This window comes from Diaporthe amygdali, assembly GCF_026229845.1.
Source record: "Diaporthe amygdali strain CAA958 chromosome Unknown NODE_79_length_17542_cov_69_080676, whole genome shotgun sequence".
Classification (NCBI taxonomy): Eukaryota; Fungi; Ascomycota; class Sordariomycetes; order Diaporthales; family Diaporthaceae; genus Diaporthe; species Diaporthe amygdali.
In genome coordinates, this window is record NW_026517099.1 from 1 (window position 1) to 17,542 (window position 17,542).

A 17,542-nucleotide genomic window follows, 5' to 3' on the forward strand; every position below is an offset into this window, starting at 1 on the left:
CAGAAGGGTCATAAGCGCGCTTTTGGACCAGCACAGAATGACGAAGGAGAGAGGTCGCTCAGCCGCAGCACCGATGACTTCCGATTTAAAGTTCCTCTTCAGAAATACCGCGAGCTTTCCGATATAATTCGAGTCGATGAGGACGATCTCCCCGAGCCAAACTCGTCGGAACAATCAATCATCGATCATATCGAGCACGTATATGAGTCAAACGGGGGGCCCGAGCTAGGAACAGTAAGTAAACGTTGCCTGCGCATTGATAGCGTATGTACTAAGACTGTGTTCAGTTTGGAGGAACGATTCTGTCGATTGTCTTCCGCGAACAATCTGAAAAATGGAGAACCCTAACCATCTCGCATACAAGCAAAGCCATTGCGGTTGTTCTTCTGCAGACATAATATGACGAACCCTCAAGATAACCATACACAACCCTTACCAAATCAATATCTTAGAAATACCAACACAGTCCGGCTTTCGCGGCAAGAGGTATGGTAGGTAGAACCGTTGTTCCAGGTGATCCCATGTTGATGAAGCAAGGAGATTGAACCATGCCACCCCTACCACGGACTTCCCGCAAATCTTACGGAAGCTCTCTGGATTGGTCTCCAAAAGACCTGGGAGCCTCCATGCTATATTTGAGGACTGGATATCGTAGGCAAGAGGATCGTGCTGCATTCGTATGTTGATGACGGGTGAGTAGTCTTCTAAAGAACGACAAATTGCTTGCAGATTTCGGCTCCATGAAGCATCAAGGCACACACACATTCATTTGTAGGGAATCAATATGTGTAGTAGATATGATCACAGACTCGTGAAGTTCTGCTTCGAATACTGAGAGATGTCACTGTGTGTACTCATCATCTTGATTCTTCTCGTGCTTGCTGATGATTTTCCGGTCTTCCAGGTTCAAGGCTTCAAGAGCCTCAGCCAGTGAAGCAACTATAGCTTCATTCGAAATCGCCGTCGAATCACCACTTTCGAGGCGTCTGTCGCAAATAGGCTTCCATCCCATATAAGATCCCGTGTCAGCGAATTGTAGAGCTGACGCCAGCCTCCTTCTTAGCATCATGTGTGCCATACGCTTCCGTGCGGTGAGTCTTGGCTCCCGCAACTTCTTGTATACACGGGCTTGGAGATCGCGAAGTTGCATGTCAGCCATAATTTGTCCTTGTCACGGTCAGTAGGTAGAAAGCTTCTGAATTCAGGAGCTTCGGCTTTTCTTAAATATAAGAAGCCGGCCCAAAACAAGGGCAAGGCTGGAACTCGGTATCATACTTCCACCGGGACCAAAGTAGGTGCCCGTGATATTTGAAGCGTGATGATTTCCTGCTCTTATCGTACTCATATAATATAGAAAACATGCCTAGCAATTAGCGGTCTATCTTTTCCAATTACTGTTTAATACATGTAGAATGAATGTTAGTTTCCGTTGTGTTATGAGACAAGTATAGTGAGATGATTTGGGAGCACAGTTTATCCAAACCCACCTCTTTGATATCCTTGGAGATCGGCTGTTGAAGATACGAAGGTTTGTTATCGCTGCATTGGCGTGAAGCAGTTGTACAGTTGCGGCACGGGCATCCTCCGTCACATCTCTCGTTCTTTTCATGACACTGACTACAGCCAGGCTTGGTGCTTATGGTCAAGGTCTTTGGGGCAAATATATGCTGTACGAGACCACTTAAATGATCGAACGCCTTTTGACATGGTCCACTGTAAGAGTGCAACCCGTATCAATCTTGTATTCAGGACAGGAAAGTTTCATTCGTGACCGCTGGTGTACTGGTTGTGCACAGAGGGCGATGTACCACCGTGGCCTCGAGGACTACACGCAGGCCTATTTACAGCATATAGAAAATCACGGTCCAGGGAGATGAATGAAAGCAGTAGAAAAAAAAAAGGATTTAATTCAATCGGCCATCAGCCGAGAGATCGTAACTGTTGGGCCTGCTGCGCCTCTTGGGCTGACGATGAAAACTTCCCAACCAACACATGAGCTACCGTGAGCGGAGGCCGTGATGTATAAGAACATTACAGGGATATAAGACGACGCCGCCGTGGAAGATGGGGCGTATGAATAGCAATGGAGGCCTCAACCTGGCGAGGCGGGCGTGGCCTGCCATGAACCGACAGGTTGAACGGGCATACTCCTCGGCCACACTTGTTTCGCTAACTTACCCATCAACAGTCAGGTATGTTGGACTGGCCCTTCCCTATTAGCATTCCGGAACTGATCGAGATAGCTGCCTGATTGTACAAGACAGTAGAATCCTCCGAAACCTTACTGCCCTGTAAATAAGACCGACACCATCCAATAGTCTCAACTAGCCGTTGTGGGCAGTCTTAGTGACTCACCTGCAGATATCTGAAACGAGGCGGGCTGGGGTGTCAAGGAACACAGCCCGCATCTAATCTCGACTTGTTCGTATGACCAGCTGATCCAGGGTCCTTATCATCAAGACGACCAGATAAAATGTGTCCCCCATCCTGCCTCATCTTTTCCTTTTCACCTCTTCTCATCTTCTGGTTGACAGTTCTGTTCTTGCAAGCTATTTCCCATCACCATGGCCAGCCCAACAAGGCCCACGTCGATTCCATCTATAACTGTTCTGCGACGTGAACTCGATTACGGTGATCCTAGCCTACGGAGATGTCAAGCATTTTACGATAGCGTTCAGGTCTTTCGAAAAGCATTCGTTGCATGACAAGATTTGAAGGGAAGCACACTTCGTGATTGGAAATGTCAGAAACATCAAAATGCCTTGATGGAGATGGTTGAAGCATATTTTCGCGCGTACGGTACCGAATTCTGGCCGGACGACGAATCTCATATTCGCGCCAACAACTCAAATGTTCTACTCATAGTATAAGGTAAGTATACAAGGACAAGAGATTAAGGACTTTCAGGCTGATTGTTTTCCAGAATCAAAACAATTATGCGACGACTATTCTGGGGGTTGAACATTCAGCAGTATCGCAATGCCAAATACAAGAAGAAACCAGAGCGCAGCCTTCACATTATACCTAGTTGTTCAATACTTGAACCATTATCAGCAGCATCTCGGTTCATTACTAGTGAATCAGGCCCGGCGGCGTTCGAAAATTTTGCGTCAAATAGGCCAAGCAATAACGACGCACTTCAAGCGGCACCGACCCTGCAAAAACGGGTGGAGTTCATATTCCGCGCTGTCTCTCACCACCCAGAGCGTCAGAGCCTTCCTTTAGACCCGGAACGCAGCTTCCACGATATGACGCTCGCCCAGCTGGACCAGGAGCTTTCGATGCGTCTCGGGTGGTCCCAATTCAGGTACCTGCATTTCGTGTTGGTAGCTCCGAATACATATGCCGAAGAAACGGTTTGCCGCGGCAGGGAAGACCGATTCGATGCTTTGAAGCGACATTTCACTGCTTTCATGCAGGAATGTATTGCAGACGCGCCATGCGGAAAGGTCGTGTTGGTGGAAATCAATATTGAGCCATTACCAAGCGCGGATTCCGTGGGGGAGACGGAGGGATAGGAGAGAGATCGAATTTGACTGGTGACGGACAGATTTACGTCAGGTGTTCCTTTTTCAATGGCATGGGAGTACTCAGTGCGGAATCTTGAGAGGCAAACTTTTGGGGTTGCGTGATGAGCTTATTTCTAGCGACCAAGTAGACCATCTTGACCACACAGATTTATTGATCAGGCGCACGTGATCGTCCAAACCCATAACACATTCGTTGCGAATGGCGCGGATGCGGAAGAGGACGAGGACAGCTGGGATCACGCCAGTGCCGAAAGTTACGGGAAATATGTGGCAACATTCCAGGTGGCTGCAGGGTTGACTGATTCGAATCTACAAAAGAACTACCTGCGATACCTTCAGTTCTATTGCCACTTACGCTTTTATACATACTGGCAGCCTCTTGCTGACTTCCTGGAAGATGTTTCATGGTGCTCTGGCATTTTCTATCGGACAACTCGCTAGATGGAACATGAAGTGTGGGATCTGGTTCGGGGGACTGAGTGTTTAGGATAGCGTCGGGGATGAAATCGCTAAAGTGGAGGTTGAGGCCGGTTCTGTACATGGTTACCAATTTGATAACGTTAGTCGAGTACGCTGAGAAGGGAGGGAGGATAAAAGAGCATAGTGACGTTCCGAAACGTGTTTAGCACGAAATCATAAGCGTACCAAACAGAAGGAAGCACAACGCCCCGAGATCAACATCACCAATATTGTACCCAGCACGGAGGATTGACGGAGCTGCTGATTAATATGACGGTCTTGAGGGAGGAAAGACATGGATGGACACGGGCTTCTTTCGAGCGCTGTTTCTGTCCCCCGTGCCCATGCAGTTTTCGAGTTTCTGCCATGGATTTCGTGGGCACGGTGATGTCCTTCAACGGGGATCACCCTTACAATGATGACCAGAACAATATCTCTATGCCATTTCAATGGTCCTACCCTCAGCGGACACGGTTGAATGAGATGGCCAAGAGACGACCCAGGCCGCGTGAAACACTTGTTTCACACCATTTCCCCGGCATCGACACTCTGGAGAATGTCAACAAGCCCATAATCACGGACACCTGCAGTTGGCATTGTTGCCTCGAGGCAGCTTTATCGCTCCCGGAGGTAAGGTTCCCAATAGCCTCAAGGACATCTGTCCCTTCGAATATCGGCCCCTGCCCATTACATTTGGCCAACTGCTTCAGCCGGTTGCAGTGCAACTTTGTCAGGCATGCATCATCCATGGACTGTTCGGCGCTCTTTAGCAACCATGTTCTAATGCACCATAGTGAGTTTCTTCGTAAATATCCATTAGAAATACACGATCGATACTTTCTGCCGTCTGATGCAAATAACGTCTTGTTCTCCGGGCTGACAGGAGCTCCCGCCTCCTACATTTTGTGGGGATAACAGAGAGCTACGTCAAGCAATTTTCGAACAAGTATGAAGTCTTATAAAGAAGGAAGGGGTGATTGACTCATTGAAGGTCAGCAAGAGCGTCGTCCTGCAAGCATAAGGTACCGTGTATAAAGAATGGCCAGCTAGCACGCATAGACGACCCTAGTAAATCTGTTAGTATTCCAGCGAGAGCCCGGGAACGGCCTGCAGCCGATACTGGCCGGCGGCGTTCCCATATTCTCCATCGCCGTCGCCGGAGCAATCGCTGTGCGAGGGCGGAGAGCTGCCTCGTCCTCTCCGACGCTGAAACGAGCGGGTAAGGTCTCCACGGCGACCGTGGAAAGTAGGCGAGGACTTGGAAGGCCATGGACTTCTCGTGAAAGGGGAAGAGGTTCCATTGATTGCCGAAATATACTGCGTATCCGCACAGACGAGGTCACTGTCGTTATGGGACTACTTGAAAGCCAACAATTGCTCCGGAGGACACACAACTCATAGTCCTAACAAACAAACAGCGATACTGCAACGTCAATCATTACCAACTAGGGCCATACTGTGCCATTCAACTACTCAATTGTAAAAGCACTGATCAATTCAGCTGTCCACCAAAAATGATGAGGCTACTTTACCGGCAGGTACTAACTAACAGATTTGAAATTCTGAGGATTACGTCGAATTTTAATCGCCGGTGTAAAAGGTGCTTTGCCGAAGCGAATCGTCACCTATGGGGCACTTTTAAAAATCTCAAAATCGCCCGAGGAGACGAAGCCGATTACGCCACCGACTGTCCACCACATACGTTCTTGCTAGATATAATAATCACGAGTTCTTCGCGTCGCAAAGGGTCACAATGTCGAAGTATGCATGAGAATGAAGTTTCCTGCTTCTCTGTGAATGAGTGTGCTACTTAGGTAGAGACCGTGTTCACCTAAAAACCACCAGGTCCTGCCTTGGTGCCTTGACGCCTCGGTGCCGCGTCCTTCGCTTGCACGAAGAGTGGCTACTTAAATCTAGCCCCTTTCTTTAAACCCCCCAGGTGCTCATTCAATGTCGGACTCGAAATCGGAGTCCGAGTGGGAGTTAGAGCCAGTGGTGTGTGGAGGCCATCTTCTGTGCGGCCTACCTACATTAATGATCTCTTTTTGACCGCATGTTTTCCTCGGCTCTTCAGAGGATGGAAAAGAATGGGCCTGGTAGGATACACCCACAATCTGACAACTGAAATGACAACATGCTCTACTCTGTCACTGGCATGCCTGTGTATGCTGTTGAGACCCTCGATTCTGGCCTGCTTCTCCTGAAGGTCTGCAGATGTTACAAAAACACAGATCGCTTCCTCAGCCGACAATATTTGTCACGACAGGACTAGAAAATAAACCTGATGACCACAAAGAAAACATTTAAGCGTAGCCAGTTCCAACAGCCTTTGAACCAACCAAAAGCTGTGACCAAGCCACAGTATACTGTGTAAGATCCATAGACCACGCCTGCCTCTGTGTCTAGGGGTCGAAGGACGGAGTGGAGAAGCATGGTGGCCGCCAGTTTCTGTAGATCTGTGACCAACTGGTTGGTCCTCATCAGATCCATCTCTCCGTCTCCGAACACGAGAACGGGCCAGTACGGACTCGTTTGTATTATCGTAGATGTGAGATGGTTCCTTCGAACCAATTTCTTTACTGTCTTGCTCGGTTGATCGATGTCGGAGAGAGAATCGCAACCACAGCGGAAGCAGCGCACGGTATCAATATCAGTCGTCCTCTCCTCCCCATCCGGACCCCAGCTAGGATCTGTCATTGTTGGTGTCCTTTTCCCAAACGCATTTCAAATCAAATCACCCTAATTGCACTTTCACTGTCTTTTCAACTTCTGCTTACCCAACACACAGCATGGCTTCTGCTCGGCCCGGGCCTTCAAGATCCCGGGCCCTCCGAATCGGGCACCCTAACAACCAGACTGGATACTGAGATCTCGGAGCGAGGGCGATACTGTTGAACCCAAGCCCGAAGCGTCCCGGACACAGGATCTGTGCCGATTTTTCAAGTCTTATCACGTCAATAGCGCTGGTCAATGTCATCGGGGGCTAATTGAGGCATTAGTGAGACCATTACGCCCAACATGTCCATCGTCGTAGACTTCAATTCCGTTCTATCACTCCGCCTAAGACGTCGAGTAGTAGCTGCCGCTTGAGAGCCTCGTAGGAAATCACAGAATAATTTGATGACTTCTTAGTTCGTCGACCCCGCTGTTCAATAGTCTCAATCAAATTGCCTCGCTATTAATGGGATCAACTGAGAGCTCCGGGCCCTGAGTGGAGGGTAACCTTGAACACAACTTTGCCCGCAGCGATATAGAGATGGCCCAGGCTATTCAAAGCTGGCGAGACCTCGCCTATCATTGCCTCTGCGTCGCAGATGGGGACGCCGCCGTGGGCCTTCAATCTCGCAACCTCGCCTATGGTGAGCCGTTCTATGCTGAAGGCAAGCTCACGGACCTGATTTGCTGCCGTGGGTTTCAGACTAGATCCAGTCGAGTATTCGACTTGAACCTTTAAAGGCCCAGCGATGTAGAAGGGTGATCTGTGCTCGGCGCGGATGGTGTACGAGAGCTTCTGACCTTGTATTAAATCATTGTCTTCATCGAGAGAATCGACACTTCCATTGCAGTTTATCAGGGAATGCGGAGATGGCTCCCGCATATCAGGAGACTTGATATTATCCTTAGAAATATTGCAAAGATTCTGGCCCCGTGCTATGTTGTAGTCCTTGTTGGAGCGATTGATATCGTCTTTTGATGATGCGGTGGACTGGGCGGGTTCTGCTTCCTTGACAAGCTCGTCAAATGACGGCTTATCCCGTAATACGCCATTGGTAAATCGACTGCCTCGCTTTGCCATCATTTCAGATCGGAAAGGGAGATCCGATAGCCCTTGAATCGAGCCAGTATTCGGCGTCGAGCCTTCGTCTTCTGGAGCCAAATTAGGTGCCTGCTGCAGCTCTTTCACCTCGCTATCCTTGTCAATCGATGGCGTGAGCGTAATGCCCCCTTTGACGTGTTGAATGATATCATCAGGTAGCTTTGCGGTGATGCGACTCCGGTTCACCGCAGCTGGCAGAGGCTTGGAACTCATTAACAGTGCTCCATTGTCTTCCATCACCTCCTCGTTTTCGTTTTCGTTGACATCTTCCATGGCTTGCGTCTGTGTCACATCCCATAATGTCTCTCGCTCACAGTTTGGATTCACCATGATCTCTGATTGCAACGCCAATGAAGGCAGGGTGACGAGTGTGCTCTCACTCGGGCCAGGATAACATGTCTTCTCCCGTCTCACAAGCAGCATCGCAATGCTCTCCCTGATCCGAACTTCGAGAATTTGATTGAATCGTGATTGGAGATCCAGCTCTGAGCACTTCGGCAGCCGCCACCCCGGATATAGCTTGCCGTGAGACCATGGTGTGCGTATCTTGCCGTGCATGATTATGAACATGTTACATAGGAAGCACGCCTTTTTGCTCGAGCAAACCACCCTTGGTGGCAGCAGCAGCTTGTTAAGCCCTTGGGTTCTATCGAGCAGCTCACAGTAAAATACGAGCTGGACTTCGGCGTGTATTTTGCCGGTCTTGAGTGTTCTAGAGGTCTGCGCCGTAAGTTCGTCTTCTGCTTTGTTCGGATTCGTCTTGAGCAGGCGGCAGAGTATGTCGGCCCGAGATGCTTGCTCAATAATCTGGTTTGTGTCCTTGGACCGCCTGATCCGCGAGAGTAGTTCAGCCAGGCCAAGTTTGTAATTAGAATTCAAAACCGTCCTGACAAACACATTTTCCGGAAGGCTAATGGGCACGATGTGCATACGTCGAGCAATGGGAACTTTCCTAGAGGTGCGTACTAGGAACCGAGCAGCTTCTTGGTACCTTGCAACTTTCTGTATCATATTCAGGACGCTTTTCCTAGCGTTCGTTTCCATTTTGTCGCTTGCAATGGTGTCGAGCACGGCCTGGCAGTCTACCTGTCGCAGGCGAAAAAATCCATCAACTAGGTCCTCAAGGTTCTCAATTCTCGGGTGGTTCGTCCAGTAATCAATGAGCCTGATAATATCCTTCGCCCTCTCAATAAATAAAGCCGTTTCCTCAACAGACATGGTAGTAAGCTTGGACAGCTTCATGTTGCCGCGTCTTCCGAGAGCACGGATGACGTTCTGCAAAGCCGCCTTGGCTGGCTGTTTTGGCGTCTTTCCCTTGCGCGTTGTAAAGCGCAAACGACTGAGGATTGTCTTTGAGCACATGGACACGATCAAGCGCCGGACTTCGTTCTCAAAGTCTGATTGATTATCGTCTGTTGTGTGGCATCATGTTAAACAGCTAACCCGGCAAATCGGGGAGTGCAGAGAAGCTTACTGCTGTCCGCCGACTGAGAAAGCACTGCAAAGAGACCCTCAAATCCCTTTTTAATCTCCTGCAGCATTCCATCACCATCCTTGCAGGTGGCTCTATTCACGGCCAGCAATATGCGCAGCGAGGCCTCTGCCCCTGGGCAGTGGTCTTCCTCAATGCAAATTGCAGGGATGTGTTCGGGGTCATCCCTAATTCTGGATAAGAATGCAAGCGCGCTGGCCAAGCTGCGCTCTCTCTCGAAGGAGAGAGAGTACTCGTTGCGGCAGATCGACACGCCTTCAATAGGGTCGACTGACGGACGAACAGGGACAGAGTCCTTGGAAATCGCTCCATTCTTTCCCCGAACGGCGTGCAAGAAGTGGAACAAAGCGATGTTCTCGGCACAAGCGATAGGGGTGGAGGCTTCCGCTGACTCTATTTGAGGCTTTTGGACAGGGACAGCCATTTGACAGTAAGAGCGGAATTTTTGTCGTGTAGCCTGGTTCCCACTCCGGGTTCATGTCCTCGCAGTGTGTGTTTTGAGGAGAGTGAGGGGAGTTAGAACTACCAGCAGTCAGGGAGTTGAAGAGATTCGTTGGAGAGCTGTCGCCGCGCCGGGCGGTTTCAGTGAGTGGGGGAGCATGCGCTGCTCCCGCGCTAGGCACCCCTTCGGACCTTTTCCGGTCTAGCTGCATGGGTGCCCGGTGTTCATCCCGCTTCTCATCAGCCATATCACCAAGGGTTCCTTGAAGTGCGTAATCCCATCTACACTACCAATAGCAAATTACTAATGTCTTACACTTGGCGAAGTTTGTCGCTACTTGGGCTGTTAAGTTTAAGGACGGTCATTGTCTTTTAATTGATCAAGGCGTCTATTCTTTTGCGCCAATTCTGGGAGTATCACCAGCCAGCAAATGTTCCAGGACTTGCAAGAGAGTTCAATGTTTCCAGGGTTCCGGGCGAGCACGATATCTTGCTAGCCTCGGGGCAGGTCCCTCAAGTCTCTGCCAAAACCAATCTGCTGCCGGTCGCGTTCTAAGTCATCAGTGAGAAGACTTGAGTCATGCCTGCCGTGGCCGTCATGATCGCCATTGGCAATGTTAAGGCTGTTGGGCGGTGGTGGCCGCGGATGTGTGTCCCGATAGCTGCGGTAGCTCGAATTACCGGAATCAGATTACGTCTTCTCCAGTGCTGCGAGCGCTTTTGGGCACTTGTACATTGAACTTTGGCCAACATCCAGCAGCTGATCCTCAGTGGCATCTTTATTCTCCAATTCGCAATATATCTCGCAGTGGAATTCGATATCGGCAAAATCGCAGCCATATAAATGGCACTCAAATTTGATCGGGAGCCATCTCAGTTCGTCCCTGACCTTCGACGCAAATAGCGGCCAGTAGTTTTTGGACTGGGTTAAGGCTGCGGCTCCACTCGAGCCGCCCTGGCCAGCTCCTTGATCCGCACTGCTCGAGTCCGCCATGTTTTCTTGCTCGACACTTGCTTCCGGAACTCGGCTATAATCTTCGCTACCTTCGTTCCCCTCTTCTCCCGGTCCTTCTACTTCAAAGTAGAGCTTTCGTAGCTTTCCCCTCCGCGGACCTCAGAGCCCTGGGATTGGTCGGCCTTTCTACTGGGTGCTCCGTCGTTTCCTCAGAATCGTCCTCATGAAAGTTGATCTTCGGTTCCAAGTCCTCTAGTAACCTTAGGATGCCTTTTTTAAATAGAACCAGGAGATTTGTTCTCGAACCGCAAAAGCTGACGGCTAAGGCGCTCTACTTCCTTCTGCTTTTTGCTTATGATGGGCCAGCGCTTGATGTTTGTCTGTAGGAGCCGACGGGAAGTTATCTCGCAGCAGCCTCGTGGAGTATACAGATTGAGCAGGATCCAGGGTCTCGGTAACCGGTTTTGACAAAGTGACGGTATTTCGGCTTGGCGAAACCAGCATTGGGGCATAGAGGAACGGTATCCTGGAGTCTGGCACCAGTATATCAAAAATCGGGCAAGATAGTTATTAGGAGGGAACAAAAGCCCTTTCCTGACCTCGCTCCAGTCTCCAGAGGCCTCAACAAAACTTTGGTCCCTTTGTAAACAATTTTGAATGCCGTTCAACAGTACGCAGCCCTTTTTGGGGGGTTTATCACGCTATGTTCCCTAATCAGGCTTCTTCAAATTTGTTGGCTACCCATTTTGCCATGGCTTGACGTAAGCTTCACGCGTCATATCCAGTATCCTCTCGTGGTGCGGAGGCGGTTTTGGATGAGCGTCACGCGATTGGAGCTGCTTGTCTTTTTCGTCTTCCTGGCTATAGAAATCACTGTTACTTGTATTTTTGTCCAGAGCAAGGCTGACCTGTCAGCTCGCGCCGCCGTCCTGGCCGTGATCAACATCACACCTCTATGCATGTCTCTGCTGCGCCGATATGGTGACCTTTTGGGTCGCGTCAACCTACCCGCCCTCACTGCATCTGATCCGAATGGCCTCTGGCATGTTGGTTTCTATTGATAACTCGATTACCTAAATTAGACCTAGGTGCAGGATCCTGACACGCGGACGCGCTTGACAGCGCGCTTTCAAGTCCCAGCGTCCTGATTATGGAGACACTCATCTTTGTGATATCACGAGAGCAAAGTACGAGTATCGAGGTGAAGTCGCAAGTCCCTCCGGGATACTTCAACCATCTCTATGTGATTCAAACGGACACGGGCAAGCTATGGGCAAGCTATGGTGTCTTCGTACACCAGTGGACGAGTCCGCGGTCCGTGCTACTACAGGCACAAGAGTCTTGAAGAACGTGAAAGATGCGTAGAGGGGTCGTGGGGGGTTTAAGGCAGTGGGCTAGTGCAGGAGCGATGATTCAATTAACTTTCGAGCTCCGCAATGAAGGAGAGGTATAAGTATACCAACCCCCTCCTCCCTCACTCTCCAAAGCGTCGGCCCCGTCTGTCTCGGGATCGTTCCGCTCCTTGTCCTCACCAACACATTTCAATACCGGATGTTCTGCTGGCAAGTCAATGCTTCAAATTCTCTGCTGCCAATTCTCTGCTGCCCGACCCGATGTTGTCGCGGCAATGGCTGCCAATTATCGCAACATCATAGAAATAGGAGACTCCCAAGTGAGTACCCAAAGCGAATCCCAAGGAAGCAAAGTAGCTGAAACCCAGAGCAAGGAAAGTGAAGTCGAGCATGTTGTCCTTTGCCCAGACGATGATCTGCGGAGCAGCGGCAGGTCGAGGCGAGCATACGAGGCCCGGAGGCGATCCGCAGCCGAGCTTCTGGCAGTCACAAGCACAGCGGGGGGGGGGGCGAGAATAAGCGGAGAAGAGCAGATGAGCGGGGCACAAAGAGACGCATGAGGGAACGCACCGGTTGTAATTAGTATTCAAAATCGTCCTGACAAACAAATTTTCCGGAAGGCTAATGGGCACGATATGCATACGTCGAGCAATGGGAAGTTTCTTGGAGGTGCGTAGTAGGAACCGAGCAGCTTCTCGGTACCTTGCAACTTTGTGTATCATGTTAAGGACGCCTTTTCTAGCGTTCTTTTCATCTTGTCGTTTGGGATGGTGTCGAGCACGGCCTGGCAGTTTACCTGTCGCGGGCGAAAAAGTCCATCAACTAAGTCCTCAAGGTGCTGAATTCTCGGGTGGCTCGTCCAGGAATCAATGAGCCTGATAATATCCTTCGCCCTGTCAATAAATAAAGCCGTTTCCTCAAAAGACACGGTAGCAAGCTTGCACAGCTTCATGTTGCCGCGTCTTCCGAGAGCATGGATGACGTTCTGGAAAGCCGCCTTGGCTGGCTGTTCTGGCGTCTTTCCCTTGCGCGTTGTAAAGCGCAGACGGCTGAGGATTCTCTTTGAGCACATGTAAACGATCAAGCGGCGGCGGACTCCATCTTCAAGGTTTAATTGGCTCGGAAGGAGGCTGTACTGTACGATTTGCTACCTGGGGTCCCCGCCTGGCTCACTCAGACCTGCGATAATATACAGACGAAGTTGACAGCGCTGGGATTACCTCATTGGTTGCTACTCGCTCTCAATTTGCGGTTTACAGTCTGTCGACCGATTCATGTCTCCCTCCAATACTGAGCGCAGGATGCTAAAGCGAAGCAACTAATCGTTCCTCTTAAAATCCTCACCACTCTCGACCATGATATCACTGCTCTCCAAGATCCATGGTTGTTCACCTTCTTCAACAATAAAAGTGGTCCACCATGCATGGATAGTAAGGGTGAAGATGTGTGGTAATCATGTACTATGTTCTGCCTGGTACCAGGGGTCCTGAATCCCAAATCGAGCACTGGGCCGCCCAATTTTGTAGCAATCTGCGCTGACGGCTGAGCAAAGCCAGCCTGGCGGTAGGTTCAGGGGAGCGCGCTCGCCATCAGCTGCACTTCGACCACGTCCATCCGTCGAGCCATAACAGTCCTTCGAAACCGTCATGGTTGCCCGTCGATAATCTCGTTCCCCCTTGACCAAACTAGCCGGAGCTTTGAAAGTCAATCACAGCGTCTTCTGTGTTAGACGATGACGAAGCTTGGCTCAGGCGTACAGCCCGATCTTGCCTCTGGAGGCTAGCTGATGTGCCCGCGCCAACGCACTCAAGCACCCTCGACCAATATTTCGAGGGCTGTGGCTTCCAAACCAACCTTGTGACTTCACATCACAGCATTTACCTCTTGTCTGACGATTTAATGACAATGGTACCGTTACATTCCAAAGGTTTTGGTAAAGGCGCATTCAAGCAATCCACTCGTTCTTGACTGGAGATAAAGGACACTTTAAGAAGATTCCCAGTGGAATGATGACCCATTAAGGCAAAGCTTTTCTTTCACCGGTCGAACTACCTGATAGGAGTTGAATCCTTTTGCCTACGCCGCTGTTGAGAGCTCGGCCATCCTGGCCGCAGACCAACCTAGACAACATCGATTGGGCGAAGGTTGAGCCGCACAGTTCGGCGGCTGGCGCTGGGCTTATCCGAAGCAATCACGTTTAGAAGACAATAGAGTGGTAATGTACTGTGCCACAAGCTCTTTAGCAAAGCACCAAATGCAACAAGGTCTTCGAGTTCCCTGGGTATCATGGGCACATCTTGAAGTGGTATCACAATTCCAGAACCTGTCCCGTCCGGTGTCAGCCACGGATCGTCGAAAAATGATTCTCGTGTCCTACTCTTCCCACTTTGCCTCCTGCTCCTCCTCCATTCTCACTGTATTTCTGGAGTGGTCGGCTAATGTTGGATCTTCTGCCCGGAATCGCTGTAGCAACTCGTCGTAGTACCGGGCCTTCTCATCTGTATCCTCCTCTTGGGAGCCATAGCCGGAATCGAAGCCAGAAACGTTCCGGTTCCATCCCGCCCGCTCGTCCGCAGAATCATCCGATTCAGTTTCGGAGCTGGATCCGGAGCTCGAATCCAAGCCCATCTCATACTCCGATCCGGATCCTGATATACTGGGTATCCCGCGGTGTGATACCGACCACGCAGTTTTCCCAGACGTTGACAAGGGAACGGGTGATTCCTTTTCCATTCTGAGGCCTCTGCGCTGCCACGCACGCCGCGGTACAACAGAATGCTTGATCATGAATGCGGAATATGAGCGTCTCGAGGAGCTCTCTGGCCAGACTTGTTTACAGTGTGGTTCAAATGGGTCATGGTGATTGATATGATGCAAATTGACAGCGGGCGAGATGGTTAAGGCCACTCGCAGGATTTATTGGAGAACTTCCCAGGCACAATATTGCCAACATGATAGCTGATAGTAGCTTCGGTGGAGTTGGAGGCTTGGCAGATTCTATCCTCAACCTATAGTTTTGATGGTCTCTGTCGTACCCGAGGAAAAGATTGATTGGTCGACCTTCGAAAATCGATTGGTAGGAAATCTTCGTCTGTTTCCTAGTTCGGTCACCAGTCAATTGTCATCTGGAATAGCTCTTTTTCATCTGGCGACTAATGCTGTATAAATTTGTACACAACTGTGTCAATTTACAGTAGAGCGAGGTGATTATCTTCACGAGCAAGACCATTCCTGTTTGCTTGTTCCACACTGCAGAGCTTCTTGTGGTAGATTGATTTCCAGCAGAGTTTTTGTTTTTGTCGAGTTGCCACTACTGTACCGTATAGTGTTGAGCATACAGTCAATAGCTTCCTCTTTCTACCATTTATCAGGCCTTTGACTTGACCCTAAAAATTGCATTTCTTGCCGGCGCCGCCGTCTAAGCCTACAAGCCATTAGTGCTGGAGCAAACGAAAGGGAAAGTCTGTTCGATATGTGGTGTGGCAGGATGACAAAGCTAGCTGCCAGTGATGGAGTCTGGCGACATCTGACACGGTAATCCTATTTGTGTGTGGTTACATAACAATGATTGCCTACGTGGGCAACCAATGGCAATTCATAACAATTCGTGAGTCTCGAGGTAATGTGACTAATCAAATTTTGAGCTCTTGGACTACAACTGAATTGTGAGTTGCAGGCCCTGTCATGCGGCAACATCCAACTCAGGTCAAATCATATCAGGTCGAGCGAGCGTACGTGTATATCAAATTGCTTGCCTCACACATCCTGACCCCACCCATCTTTCAGCCTTTTTCTGGTTGTTGCTATAATTTCCTCCAGCCTGTTGTTCCTCAAAATTAACCAAAACCAGGAACGTGCGTGCACGCGTGGATCAGGCCTGGGAGAGACTTTGCCCACTAGACAGCTGTGACTCCACCACCGCCTTTGATTTAGATGTCAACTGATAAATCTACAAGACGCTGCCGAACGGTCAGGGCGTGGCGCTCCATCGATGGCGACTATCGTGGCGCTTATGTTTGGTAATTCTGCGCTCCACCTTTTTGACCTTCTGGCAGAAGTAGTTCTTGATCATGTTTTCAGGACGGTCTGCACTGGATGTTCTCGGCGTAGAGCCTATCAGGATGCATCCTATTGTGAGAGCAGGCACATATTTGCCCCAGAGTGCCTACTGAGTGGATGTTCGGGTAATGCCGCCGTGACATAAGTCTTCGGGATATGATAGCTCCTCATCTTAGCTGCATTCAAGACTCTGGTCAGAACACGGTTGAAGGATGTCTTAGACTGCCAGATGCATGATCTATACTTGTACTTGTTACCCCAGAGCCTGAAGTACAGCAACGATCCATGTCTTGCCGCGCCTCCAGGTCACACGATGGAAGGTCCTTCGGCCCTTGTGATTCCATGTTGTAAATCGTCGATTTGATGTAGCACCAGGCTCCAAATGTTCAGGTGGGAAAGCACGGCCGAATCACACCATTCCCTCCGAGTGTGTTTCGTTCAGGCCATGAGATTCATCATCGCCGAATTGAAACCTGTGGTCAGTACGGAACAATCACAAATTTGTTTGGTATACTATACGAGTACTGTACAATACAGTACCATGGCATTACTTAAACTTAACTATGTATTATCGACCATTTTCAAGCACTTCCAACTATGTTGGTATCCTTGATAAAATTTGATTGGATAATAATTTTGGTAACTTTGGCATCATCACGCACGGGCCTCCAATAGCGTGACGCCCTTTGTCAATCAACAAAGAATTACCCTCTCTTTTCATTGCTGGATAAATGAATGTATGGCCGAGATTGCCCAGTAGCATCTCTCATGCCTGAGCGCTGTGCTATGTTCAGACGGCCCGGCAGGGGCTGCAAATAGAAATTCGCCGGTTGGGAGTGGAAGTTATGGCAGTGGCAGGTAATCCAGGCTGGCGGATTGGTTCGCGGAGAAACGACCTTATTTAAAGAGTATTCCCATTTTCTATACATACTTGGTGTCCTTGTTCTGAGTTTGAGAGTAGCGGTGAGCTATGAACTTTGAAAGTAAAAAGCTCGTTCATACGAGTATGCCAACAACACCCGGCGGCGAGATTGATGAGGGTGTCCTCAAAACATTAGGTACTGCTACCGAAACCAAAATCACAAAGCCGGTCCGAGGGCTTCCGATGCGACCATCCATGGTTAACTCCCAGGAGGCGACCCTAGGACTGTGTAAGCCGGCTACCGTGAAGAATAGCCTTGAGCGCGGCCCGACCACAGAGATGAAGAGCGACAACGAGAACGAGATCGAGTTGCCGCCAAAAATTGGCTTCCACGGGCAAAGATGGTTCCGCCATAAGGCATTGTCTGCGTACAGGAAGCTGTTCATTATGGTTTTTAGTATCAACCTCATCGCCTTCATCGCCATGCTTGTCAACTCACCCAGCGAGGGTCTCAAAGTCAATGATATAGCTACAGCGGTTGCGGCGAACCTTTTTGCGTCGGTGCTATTCCGACA

The 17,542-nt window shown here is 49.8% G+C and overlaps 5 protein-coding genes across 5 annotated transcripts; 2 read left to right on the forward strand and 3 right to left on the reverse strand.

The window, feature by feature from the left end:
- Positions 1–2,936: 2,936 nt before the first annotated feature.
- Positions 2,937–4,242, forward strand: J7T55_000239 (uncharacterized protein; the record flags this gene model as incomplete). Its single annotated transcript, XM_053136250.1, has 4 exons — positions 2,937–3,454; positions 3,677–3,812; positions 4,018–4,089; positions 4,183–4,242. 4 exons carry the CDS (start codon positions 2,937–2,939, stop codon positions 4,240–4,242), a joined length of 786 nt encoding a protein of 261 aa, XP_052986154.1.
- An 824-nt stretch (positions 4,243–5,066) lies between these two features.
- J7T55_000240 (uncharacterized protein) lies at positions 5,067–9,722 on the reverse strand (the record flags this gene model as incomplete). Its single annotated transcript, XM_053136252.1, has 6 exons — positions 5,067–5,331; positions 6,101–6,197; positions 6,329–6,672; positions 6,767–6,972; positions 7,222–9,218; positions 9,281–9,722. 6 exons carry the CDS (start codon positions 9,720–9,722, stop codon positions 5,067–5,069), a joined length of 3,351 nt encoding a protein of 1,116 aa, XP_052986155.1.
- A 708-nt stretch (positions 9,723–10,430) lies between these two features.
- J7T55_000241 (uncharacterized protein) lies at positions 10,431–10,733 on the reverse strand (the record flags this gene model as incomplete). The annotated part of the gene is made up of 1 exon (XM_053136253.1): positions 10,431–10,733. One exon carries the CDS (start codon positions 10,731–10,733, stop codon positions 10,431–10,433), a length of 303 nt encoding a protein of 100 aa, XP_052986156.1.
- A 3,686-nt stretch (positions 10,734–14,419) lies between these two features.
- Positions 14,420–14,779, reverse strand: J7T55_000242 (uncharacterized protein; the record flags this gene model as incomplete). Its single annotated transcript, XM_053136254.1, has 1 exon — positions 14,420–14,779. The coding sequence occupies one exon, from the start codon at positions 14,777–14,779 to the stop codon at positions 14,420–14,422; it is 360 nt and encodes a 119-aa protein (XP_052986157.1).
- Positions 14,780–17,111: 2,332 nt separating this feature from the next.
- Positions 17,112–17,542, forward strand: J7T55_000243 (uncharacterized protein; the record flags this gene model as incomplete). The annotated part of the gene is made up of 1 exon (XM_053136255.1): positions 17,112–17,542. A coding segment is annotated over one exon (431 nt), but the record flags the coding sequence as incomplete, so codon positions are not given.